General features: G+C 46.3%; 1 protein-coding gene across 30 annotated transcripts in view; it reads left to right on the top strand.

Annotated features, from left to right (window-relative positions):
* MAJIN (membrane anchored junction protein) overlaps positions 1 to 12872 on the top strand; it is a 180150-nt gene that overhangs the window by 151452 nt on the left and 15826 nt on the right. For 15 of the 30 annotated variants that reach the window (XM_083624749.1, XM_083624752.1, XM_083624743.1 and 12 more), the window contains one exon: positions 12573 to 12690. In XM_083624749.1, the coding sequence (XP_083480875.1) occupies positions 12573 to 12690 (118 nt within the window). Of the gene's footprint in view, positions 1 to 9211; positions 10081 to 12569; positions 12691 to 12872 lie in introns of those variants that run through there. The other 15 variants (XM_083624727.1, XM_083624750.1, XM_083624728.1 and 12 more) reach the window with 3 other exon arrangements.

The following is a 12872-nucleotide window of genomic DNA, read 5'->3' as shown; positions in this document are numbered from 1 at the left end:
TTTTAAGCAGATTGGCAACACTGAGAACTGGAGGGTAAATAAAAGCAAATTGGCTTGTTTATAGCAAACTGTTTAGAATATTGATATTCACATGCATTTCATGGTGTCCTATCCCTCTTCCCTTTCACTTATGCATATTTAGAAATATTCTAAACTGTTAATTGCAATCAGCTGTGCACTCATGTCCCGCTTATGGACTTCCCACAAGTTTCTGGTAGACCACTGTGAGATCAGGATACTGGACTAGATGGGCCTTTGGCGTTGTAGGGAGCTGATTGCTTATAGAGCCTTTACTTATAGTGTCCACTTATATTACTTATAGAATGTTTGCTTATATTGTTTTGGCAGTGCTAAGTGAGTTGCAACATTTTGGAGGGAAAAGTTATTGCTCTCCCTAACGGTTCTCTTGCCCTAATAAGGAAATGAGGCCATGGCCTAACTGTCACCCCACATCACACCACCTCTGAACACAAGGCACCCATGCCCCCCTAAACCAATCAGGAGCAGGCACACGAGCTGATCACGAGCCATACACGAGCCATATGCAACAATGTATGGGGAACCAGGGTGGGGGGAGAAAGTATAAATGTTGTTGCCTGAAGTTATGTGACGCAGCCAGTTTTCAGAAGTTATTCTGCTGGTTGCCTGTGTGCAGCAAATAAACCTCTTTTCTTCGAACTTACGTTTCCTTGGAACCTTTGTTACTCTCCGCGACCCGGGGTTGGCGTGGCCCTTGGATCCCAAGGTAGCAAGGCAAAGGCTACAGCTTGGGGGCTCGTCCGGGATAAGGCCCCCACCCCACAGGGGTCCGGAGGGCCAGGCCCGACCGTGGTGAACAGCCAGGACCGGCGTCTGCAACCTCCAGCGCGCACCCTGCCAGTTCGTGGGGGGAGATCGCTACACCGTACCTGCGTGGAGACACCCGGTTGGGGAAGAAAAGAGGACAGCCGGCGAGGGAGTGGTCCGCAGCGGAACAGGTGAGCCCTGAAGGAATTAAAATAGGGCAAGAGGTCTGATCAACCTCAACTGGCCGTGGCAGTAAGGTGCCGCCAGTAGGGTAAGGGAAAAGGGAGAAGGGGATTTTGTATTGTGAAGTGTGGAGAGTGCAGGATACTCCAGTGAACGGATGAATGTGTGAGTGGCCGGGGCTTAGCGTCCCCTTGGTCAAGCGTGTGTAGGTCCGTGCGGTTCTTGGCAGCGCGAGCTCGTCCAAGCCACGGTCTGTAGCGAATCCCGTGTGTTTGAGGAAAAAACCCTGTATAGGAGCGGAGTATCCTGTTAGAAATGGGGTCTGCAGGCAGTAAAGGTACCCCCTTGCAGTGTTTCCTGGACAATTGGAAAGCAGCCACGAAGGATGATGATTGGGGCTTTAAGCTGAAAAAGGAGCGGCTCAGGACCCTATGTGAGGTAGACTGGCCCACCCAGGGAACAGGATGGCCATCAGAGGGGACATTCGACCTGCAACTAATAGACCCCCCTGTGGCGGAACATAATTAAGATCCATCCAGACCAAATTCCTTACATTTCTACCTGGAAGAGAAATACAGAGAACAACCCAACCTGGCTGAGAAATTGCCGAACATCTATTGGGCGAAGTGCCCGAGTATGTGCAGTAAAAGAAAGACCAAAGCCCCCTGTCCTCCAGGATCCTGAAGAGGAGGAAGGAGGGATACTGAGGCCTCCTCCCCCGTATGCCCCGCCGATAGCACCCCCAGCGCAACCAGCCCTGGCCCCGCAGGGACCTACACCACAAGCAGCGGGAGGGGCGCCAGGAGGGAGAAGCCCAGAGGAGCAGGAATGTCCGAAGGATGAGGACAAGGAAGAGAGTGATGAACAATTTAGAGAAAGGCTTGAGGAACGTATCAGGAAAGGGAATAGATGGTCGAAGCAGGATGATGAGAAGGTGAGGAGAGATGTTGAACCATGGCAGAATGAGGTGGATGTGTCGCCACACTTACTGACGGCGGCAACGTGTACTTCAGGACAGATGAAGAAGGAGCAAAGAGCCTTGTTAAATGCATGGGAAAGGGCAAAGGCGCATGAGGCAAGGAAGGAATTAAAGGAAAAAGTAGAAAAACTCGCCCCTCTACGCCGAGTTTATGACCCACCGGGACCCCCGGGACCAAACGGGGAGCTAGCACCGCGGACATATACCATCCAACATGTCCCTTTTACTAGTTCTGATGTGTGCAACTGGCGCAACCAAAATCCCTCTTTTGAGGAGAATCCAGCAAAGATTATAAAGTTATTTGAGGGGATTTTTAAGACATATAATCCCACTTATGATGACGTCCAGTACCTCCTGGACTCACTGCTAACTACAGAAGAAACTAGGAGGGTCCATGCGGAGGCGAGGAAACATTTAAGAGCTAATGGGGCAGGGGATGACAACATAGACCAGACATATCCATCCACCACCCCAAATTGGAACTACCAGGAGGTGGGAGGTCAGAATGCCCTGAATACCTACCGTCAACATGTTCTGACTGGGATGAGGAGAGCCTCCCGAAAACCCACCAACTTGATGAAGGTTAGGGAGGTGGTCCAGAAGCCCGAGGAACCTCCTGGGGCATTTTTGGAGCGATTGAAGGAAGCATACAGGCAGTACACTCCCTTAGACCCAGATGATGATGCAAATGCCCCTATCGTAAAAGCAGCCTTTGTGGCTCAGGCGGCGCCTGATATTCGCCGAAAAATCCAGAAAAACGAGGGGTTCATAGGTCACACCCTAGAATGGATGCTGGAAATAGCGCAGACCACTTATAACCAGAGAGAGGAGGAAGCTCAGAAGAAGAAGGAAAAATACCAAGCAAGGAAATTGATGGCGCTCCAGGCAGGAACCCCAACAGGAGGAAGCACCCGAGGAGGAGGGCGAGCCCGACTAGGTCGAAACCAGTGCGCCATTTGCAAGCAGGATGGGCACTGGAAGCGAGAATGCCCCCAGGCAAATTCTAAAGGAAGGGGCCAAGGAAGAGAAAACCCAATGAACCCCACAGCTGAGTCTTGGGTACCCGGGAAGGAAAGAGGTCGTGGGCAGGGACGTCCTTGGCAGTCACCTATCCCAGGAGGACCTGCAGGAGCCATGAGTCTCCAAGAGAACCAGTATTAGGACAGACCGGGCCCAACTGACTTAGGTTCCCGTGAGCCCACGGTCAAAATGAAAACAGGGAACCAGACTTTTTCTTTCCTGATTGACACGGGAGCTGCCCACTCGGTGTTGCCCACAGCTATATCCAAACCAACCCAACAAGCAATCACCATTGTAGGGGCCACGGGCGAAACACAAAAGGCACCATTCCTGCAACCTGTCATATGCAAACTGGGAGGACACACAGTCCAGCATAAGTTTCTCTACATCCCTGAGTGCCCCATTCCACTGTTGGGTCGGGACATGTTAACTAAACTACAAGCCCAGATTGCCTTTTCCCCCAATGGAAAGGTTGTTATGAACACTGGTCCTGTGGGAGAACTTTCTCTAGAAGTCCCTTTGAGGGAACACTGGAGGTTGATGATGGTAAAAGAAGAGGAGGGCCAGATCCCAGAGATAATTTTGCAGGAAGCAAACCCCCGCGTATGGGCTGAAGACAATCCACCGGGCATGGCTAAAAATATTCCCCCCATTATTGTGAAACCCAAGCCCTTCGCAAACCCTGTGGCAGTAAACCAATACCCCATCCCACGAGCAGCTGCAGAAGGGGTATGGACCCATTTGGACCGGCTACTGCAGTATGGAATTTTGAAACCTTGCCAATCCCAGTGGAACACACCCTTATTACCAGTAAAGAAGGAAGGAGGGGGGTACAGACCAGTTCAGGATCTGAGGCTTGTGAACCAGGCTGTGGAGACCCTCCACCCGAATGTGCCAAACCCATATACTTTGCTCAGCCTTATACCACCCACTGCACAGTATTTTACTGTACTGGACTTGAAGGATGCGTTCTTTTGCTGCCGCCTAGCGGAAGAAAGCCAGCCCATGTTTGCCTTTCAGTGGACTGACCCAGGAACTGGCACCAAAGTACAGTATACTTGGACCAGGCTTCCCCAAGGTTTCAAGAACTCACCCACCCTTTTTGGGGTAGCCTTGGCATCAGACCTAGCAAACTTCCCCACCAACCCCACCAGAGTTTTGTTGCAATACGTAGATGACCTTTTATTGGCATGTTCTGACGAGGACACGTGTCTAAAAGCCACAAAGGAGCTGTTAAATCACTTGGCAGAGGCCGGATACCGTGTCTCAAAGAAAAAGGCTCAAATTTGTCAGCCTACCGTCAAATATTTGGGGTTCGATATATCCCACCAGCAACGCAAGTTAAGGGATGAAAGGAAGCAAGCTATACTCCAAATACCAGAGCCTAAAACCCGCCGGGAACTTCGCGGATTTTTGGGATCTGCAGGGTTTTGCAGAATATGGATACCAAACTATAGTAGCATTGCTCGGCCCTTGCATGAATCCACAAGAGGAATGGAGAAAGACCCATTTGTTTGGGGACCTGAACAACAGCAGGCCTTCCAGGACCTCAAAGCTGCATTACAACAGGCCCCAGCACTTGGCATCCCCAACCCCGAGAAGCCTTTTACCTTGTATACAGACGAGGATCAGGGGATAGCCAAGGGAGTGTTGTGCCAAAGGCTGGGAAGCTGGCAGCAGCCCGTTGCATATTTATCAGAACGACTGACCCCAACGGAGCAGGGATTGCCCCCTTGCATGAGGGCAGTAGTGGCCGTGGCTACTCTGCTGGAGAAGGCAGACAAGTTTACATTTGGACAAGACACCATTTGTGTGACACCCCATGCAGTCCCAGCTCTGCTTGATATGAAAGGCACTTATTTTCTGTCCCAAGCGAAGATGAGAAAGTGTCAGGTGCTGCTATTGAACCCACGCTTAAAGTTCCAAGTTACTGCAGCTCTCAACCCAGCAACCTTACTACCGGTTGGAGAAGGTGAGGAGCCGACCCACAATTGTGTGGAAGTCATGGATGAAGTGTACTCTAGCAGACCTGATTTGAAGGATAAGGCCAACCCTCACTGGTCCACCTGGTTTGTAGATGGAAGTAGCTTTGTGGAAAATGGCCAGCGAAAAGCAGGATATGCCGTAGTGGCCTTAGAAGACCAGGTTATTGAGGCGAAGCCCCTTCCTCCTGGCACCTCAGCGCAACTTGCAGAAATAATAGCACTCACTAGGGCCTTGTGTCTAGCAAAGGGGAAGAAGATCAACATATATACGGACTCCAAATACGCTTTTCTGACTTTGCATGCCCACGGGGCGCTGTGGAAAGAGCGAGGTTTGCTCACCTCCAAGGGAAGTCCGGTAGCACACCCCCAAGAGCTCTTGGACCTTTTGGATGCCGTCTGGGAACCGGAAGCAGTGGCAGTAGTACATTGTTATGGGCATAAGACTGGACCGGGTGAAGAAGCCAGAGGCAACCGGTTGGCAGACAAGGTAGCGAAAGAGGCAGCCCGGGAATCACCTCCAGGACCGTTTATTGGAGCCTTGGTTCCTGAAGCAATTCTGGACACCGCAGTGAAGCCCCGTTATTCCGATGCGGAGGAAGCTTCAGCTAAAGAGGAAGGATTGCAAGCCTCCACAGAAGGCTGGTACCTCACCCCAGATGACCGAATATGGGTACCAACTTCCCTGTCTCGTCAGATCGTCCAGCGATATCATGAGTCCACCCACACAGGGCCGGATGCCACCACTCAACAATTGGGGAAGTGTTTCTATATATCTAATCTCTATCAATTAGCTGCCCAAGTATCCAGAGGGTGCATTTTGTGCCAGAAGAATAATCCAAGGACAGGACCTTTGGTCCCCCCAGGAACTCAACACACTGGAAGTGCCCCTATGGAAGATCTTGTGGTAGACTTTACAGAACTGCCCCGATGTGGACTTTACCGCTATATGTTAGTGGCAGTGTGCACCTATACTGGATGGGTTGAGGCATGGCCCACCAAATCCGAGCGGTCCAGCGAAGTGACTCGATGCCTCTTGAAAGAAATTATACCCCGTTATGGCCTACCCAGGTCCATTGGATCTGATAATGGACCAGCATTTGTTCACTCAGTGTTGCAAGAACTGGCTAAAGCCCTACAAATCAACTGGAAACTACACACCGCCTATAGGCCTCAGAGTTCTGGGAAAGTAGAAAGAATGAACAGGACATTGAAAAACCAGTTGTCCAAACTCACTCAGGAAACTGGCTCTAATTGGGTGTCCATGTTGCCCCTAGCCTTGTTAAGGGTCAGGAGCCTACCTCAGAAACGCACCCATTTGTCACCTTTTGAGGTAATGTTTGGAAGGCCAGTTCCTTACGTTAGGATGATATCGCCAAGCGCGAGCAGAGATGTCCAGTTAGAAAACTATGTGCAATCACTCTCCCGAGTTTTCTCTTCTCTTAATAGGTGGACCCAGGCTCGCACGCCATGCGTTTTAACCGAGCCCCTGCATCAGTTTGAGCCAGGCGACGAGGTGTGGATCAAGGACTGGGCCCAGGCACCCCTGCAACCGTGCTGGAAAGGCCCGCATACCGTACTGATATCCACCCCCACCGCTGTTAAAGTCGCCGGCATCACCCCGTGGGTCCACCACACCCGTGTTAAGAAGGTTCTGCCTAACTGGACAGCTACATTGAATCCTGACGATCCTCTGAAGCTGACCATCTCCAGGAAGGCACCGGACGACCGCCTTGCTGATACCACTCCGGACGCTGGTATCTCCACGCACGGCTGAAGAAGTGGATGGGAGGGGCGCCCGCGGGCAGCGTCCCCAACGCACCTGTGTTGGACACAAAACCCCCAGAGAACATCCTGCCCCATGCAAGAGCAAGGTGCTGTATAGCTGTAGTTTGGAGCAGAGATTCCCCTGTGGAGATTTTGTCTCCCTTTTCAAGTAAGATACGGGTGGCAGTCTTTTCTTGTGGGTGTGCGGCTTGCTATTTTCCCTCCCCACTCCTCCAACCTAGAGAATCTCTCCCGCCAGGTCATTTGAGCCACGTACACCCTCCTGGAGTTTCTGGTCAATACTGTTACAGTTTGGGGCCCAATTCTTAGAATATTTTCCACAATGTTTGACTTGTGGAGGCAATGGGAATGGTGGATAGGAGGGCTTCTTCTTGCCCTGGTCATTTGGATGTTTGTTTATTTCTGTTGGCATGAGCGTCACCGGTTTTGTGGGAGGAAAAGGTCAGCCCCCATTCCCTTGACCCTCCTGTTACTGGCCCTACTTGGGTTGGGTCTGGGAGATGATACACCTATACGGAAGACCGGACGGTCAGAGCCCTACCATCAAATTTGGAAAAACAATACATACATTGGGGATATAAACCGTTTTGCATCTGCCCTCAATCTTTCTGAGTGCTGGGTATGTATGCACATTCCCCCACAGTCCAAAAGACCTGGCTTGCTACTACATGGGCTCCCGATAAACGCTTCCTATTATGTTAATAATACTTTACAAAACAGACGAACAAGTTCGCCCCCTGTATTTCTTTCTTTGGCAGAGCAAGCATCACATTGCTTTGTGTTTAATTCTAAATCTGGCCCCTTTTTGGGAAAATACCCATTTTGCAACCGCACCTACAACTATGTTAATACCACAGCAGCCTGGAACCATTCGGCCCCTTGCACCAAAGCACCTCAAGAGATGCAGGCCCTATGTAATGATTCTGTGGCCGCCAGAAGGGGGGAGAATTTTAGCGGATGGTTCACTTGGATGAAAAGGCGCAGGAGATCCACATCCCTGCTCCAACCTGATTTGTGGTTATTTTGTGGCACAAGGGCCTATAAAGAAATCCCTGTTGCCTTCTCTGGGACCTGCACTTTGGGGGTAGTCATACCCCTGGTGTATAAAATGAACAAACTCCCAGCGGTCCGTTTACGCAACAAAAGGGAAGTAAAATCACCTATTACTCGCTATACCAACACTGCCATCTCTAGAGGCATTTTACCCTCTTTTGGTTCTGCCATGAACTACCGTGATTTGCACAGGCTTGCAAATTGGACTGAGGCCCTGTTCAATTCCACTATTAAATCCTTGAGACTTATCAATGAGGAACTATCTAATCTGAGAGAAGTATCTCTCCAGAACCGATATGCTTTGGATATTATTCTTGCGTCTAAAGGAGGGGTTTGTGCACTAATTCATTCGCATTGCTGTATGTACATTTCTGACCAATCAGTAAACATTTCTGCAACCATAGATCAGATGGAACAAATGGTGGCTCAAAATCCCTTGGAGCCCTCTGATACTGGGGATCCCTGGGGATGGTTGTACTCCTGGCTGCCTGATGGCAGCTGGCTTCGTCATGTTATGGTTTTAATTGCTGGACCTGTTTTAATCTTATTGCTTCTCTGCTTCTGTACTCCCTGCTTGTTACAGTGTTTGCAACAAATGGTACACCGTGTTACATCTCAGCTCCTAGGTCCAAAGGTGATTGCTTTCATGCGAGGGTATCACAGTGTGCCTATGGATGCGCCAAATGGCGATCCAGAAGAAGAGGAGGGATTGTAGGGAGCTGATTGCTTATAGAGCCTTTACTTATAGTGTCCACTTATATTACTTATAGAATGTTTGCTTATATTGTTTTGGCAGTGCTAAGTGAGTTGCAACATTTTGGAGGGAAAAGTTATTGCTCTCCCTAACGGTTCTCTTGCCCTAATAAGGAAATGAGGCCATGGCCTAACTGTCACCCCACATCACACCACCTCTGAACACAAGGCACCCATGCCCCCCTAAACCAATCAGGAGCAGGCACACGAGCTGATCACGAGCCATACACGAGCCATATGCAACAATGTATGGGGAACCAGGGTGGGGGGAGAAAGTATAAATGTTGTTGCCTGAAGTTATGTGACGCAGCCAGTTTTCAGAAGTTATTCTGCTGGTTGCCTGTGTGCAGCAAATAAACCTCTTTTCTTCGAACTTACGTTTCCTTGGAACCTTTGTTACTCTCCGCGACCCGGGGTTGGCGTGGCCCTTGGATCCCAAGGTAGCAAGGCAAAGGCTACAGCGTGATCCAGCAGGCCTATTCTTATATTCTTATATCTTCATTGCAAACTTTAAGTGCTTTCATGCCAGTTAACTGTTGTGCTCTCTCTAAGAATCATAGGATTGTAATTTAGTGCAAAGTCTTTTTTTCTTTCGATGATGCCTAGATTCAGTCACTCATAGAACTTCAGTTCCTAGGATTGCTTGTTTATTGACTTTCTTTTTATATTGGCAGAATTTACATGCTGCCCCATAACAGTGTCCTCTGGGTGGCTTATAGACAATAAAACATTATTTTACAATAATAACCACAGAATTAAAAACAGTAAACTAATTTCAGCATACAGATTTCATCAGTAGAGAGTAAAACAGCACAGAAAAATATACAGCATCCCTAAAAACATACTGTATAGCAGATCTAAAATTCAACTATCTCAAAGGATTCACTATTTAAAAGCCTGGGGCTATCTCTTTTACTACTCTTACTATCTCTTTTACTACTCTACAGTACATACAACCACAAACCTGGTCAAAAAGGCCTAGCTGATGAGGAAGATCAGTTTCCAAGTCTGCACTAGGAGCCCATTTATAGTGACAAATGTAACCCCTTCCTTCCCATAGCTCTGTAAGAAATGGCCTTTAAAGAACACATCCTGATTTGTCTATAGTTTGCGGCATCCTTGGTTAACAGAAGACTCCATAGCTCAGAGTCACATGCTTTGGATTCAGTTTTGTGGTGTTTTTATTTTATTCAGTTTCAGTTCCAGACACCTCTAGTTCAAAGATCTTGGGTAACAGGGCTGGCAGAAACCTGTGCCTGGGGCTCTGGAGAGCCTACTGCTAGACAAAGCAGATATTGTTGATGATTCGTGCAATTCTTCTTTCATTATGATATTTATCTGTAAGCGGCTTTGAGAGCCTAGTCTGGACATAGACAAGGATATAAAGAAGGGATGGACTGTAGCCCAGAACAGAGCACATGATTTGCATGTTCTCAGTCCCTGATAACTCCTGGGTAGGGCACCCATGTTTGAAACCCTGTAGAACCGCTGTCAACTAGTGTGGTAAACAGTGCTGACCAACGATTGGATGCAGTAGTAAGGCAGACATTTTTATTTATTTATGTGACTTCATTATGCCCTCAGGACACAAAAATAAGCATTTGTAAATATTTCCAATTGTTTTATTTTGAAATGATTCTTAGAAATGTAAGACGGCTGTCTCACATTGGAGTTCATGTAGGGGTTCAGCTTCATTAGAATGCCCTCTTCTGTGTTTATCTCCCTGTTTGGCTTAGAAGAGAGAAAACAGAGACTGCAGTTTGCCAGGAGAGGGCGTTCTCATCCTTGCTCCAGCTCCAGCCAAGCAGTTTCTGCTTGCTTTTTGTCTGCTGTACTACTGCTGCACTGGGCATTGCATTGCAGAGCAGCTGTAACACATGCAAAAATCTGCAGTACCATCCAGGCTTCCCCATAGGATGTTCTGAGTGGTTGATGGTAGGATTAAAGAATTTGTGACGGAGGCAGGAATTAAAAACTGTACTCGTAATCCATGTAGAATGAGGAATAACATCTGTCCCTGCAGCGTAATGGGTCAAAGAGGTTCAGCAGAAATACAGCAGGCTGGGACTTGGAGGGTGCGTTTGGTATAACTTAATAGCAATTAAAAAAATCAATTTGATGATTTTTCAGAAACATTGCCCAGATATATAACCTTGAATTTTTATTAATGTTAGGATTTGTGAGCAGAAGTACAGTCAGTAGAGTTAAAACCTGGGAAAAGTATGTGAGTGAGAGAGTATTTTAGGTATGTGTGTGAAAGAGAGAAAGAAAATTGAATTTAAGAAAACAGGTAGGATTAATATGGCATATGCAAGTGGAAGCAACAACTTTTTAGATGTGGCAGCCTTTGGACAAAGTGTTGTTCAAGTGTGAAAAGTTACCAGGAGTCTGGTTTTGCCATATTTTTAGAAAAATTATTTTGTGGGTCAGTTTATTAATGACACAATGACCTCACATTCACTTGTACCAACATGCAACTGTGGGATGTATATGGCTATTTCTATTCCGACAACTGCCAGAATATGAGAGATGAGCTCTGTGTGTCTTTTTGGCAGGGAAATCATGGGAAAGCGCTTTCCTTTCTTTCCAATGAGAAAATGACATTAAATAAATAAATAAATAAATAAGGAATTCCGGTTGATCAGACAAAAAATGTAAATCAGTCCCGTCCCCCGTCCCCCCATAGATTGCTTGTAACAGCTGGAATTGTATTGTCTGGAATTGTGTTGTTTGAGAGACCAGTGGTTCCTAAATTTATAATGAGATTTACCCAGAACTTGATCAGACTAATCAAGTGATATAGTTGTTATGCTTCAAGCAATGTATAATTTTATGGTTCAGAACTCTGAACCACCTGACTCTCTTTTTTCCTCCCTGCTTTGGGAGGAAAATAAAATCCAGATGAAATTGTTTGTAATCATTTGGTACTTTTGATGCAGCTCAACATGAGTATATTCTGAAATAAATAGTTGCATTTGTGAAGGAGAATCATTTTGGTGCAAATATTCTGCCAAACAGCAATAAATCGTTCCTTGTCTCACATCTATAATTTGGAAGCTGTCCACCACAAAACACTGACTTGTCATACGTGAAATACGGTATATGTAAAAAAAAGGGATGCAATTAGTATCCAGTATAAAATACCATGATCCATCCCACCTGTTTGTATTGATGCAGGGCTTTTTCTAAGTGCTCAAACTAATTTTACCACCATCCGGACAAAATTTCTTAAGTGTCCAAGTAACATCCTGTTTTGCAAAATTTATAAACTGACTTGTGCTTGTGCTACCCTTGTGCTGTAATAAATTAATAGTTTGAGAAAGTGCTGTTATTTTAGTGGCACTGCTCAGTTGATGTTTGCATTTTGCTTTACAAATGAATTCTCTTTGGCTATAATATCAAATACTGAAGCAGTGATGGCATAAAATAGCACGATTACATGAGATTCCTAGTAAATTGAAGGTTAATCTGTATTCTATAGCATTATGGCTTACGCATGGATCACAACATGACTTAATAAGAAGTGCTTATCTTCATAACCAGGCCATTACTTTAAAATCTATTAAGAACATACTGTCATCTCTAATGATCCAAGAACCAGCAAGGTTAAGAGAATAATGGATCAGCTTAGTTTTGCATTCATATTAATTTACCACTTTGTTGCAAACTCCTGCAGTAATGCTTTCTGAAAAGTGCAATCGTTGGAAAGAAAAATAAACTTCTGGGCTTGAAAACTAGCAATAGTTCTTACGAGCTACATGTTGAGGAAAGATTACTGCATATTTTAAGCTTTCCAACTGCACTTTTGAGAATCATCCCAGCATATATTTTGGCCTCATACAAAAACTGAACTGCTGTATTTTAATATATTTGCTGAACCCATAAAGCATCAACTTGTGCATAACACTTCCGGACAAATTTCTAAAACTAGGCCAGTTCATAACACTTTGGTTGCCTTGCCACAAACAATGGAATTGGTGTGATAAGATTTGTTTTAACATAGTGTTTCTTCTTCTTCTTTTAAGGAGGCCGGTTTTCTGAACACTCATCTTTAAAACCATTCACATATCCAGTGCCTGAGACAAGGTTTTTTCATGCAGGAGCAAATGTCTACAAATTCAAGATCAAATATGGCAACTCTATGAGGTAAGTATGACAAGACAGTTAACTGAAAGCCTTCACTCTTCACAGTATTGAGGAATTGTTCAAATTAAGAAGCAGAAATAAAAGATAGGCTCAGCATCTCAAAAGAAGTTAGGTTGAGACTTGTTAAAATCAAAAATTGTATTAGAATATTACAGATACTTTACCTAAAGCTAGTTTATCAT

This window comes from Podarcis filfolensis (assembly GCF_964270895.1).
Source record: "Podarcis filfolensis genome assembly, chromosome: 7".
NCBI lineage: Eukaryota > Metazoa > Chordata > Lepidosauria > Squamata > Lacertidae > Podarcis > Podarcis filfolensis.
Note: the sequence above shows the minus strand (reverse complement) of the source record. Positions and strands in the feature narration are given on the sequence as shown.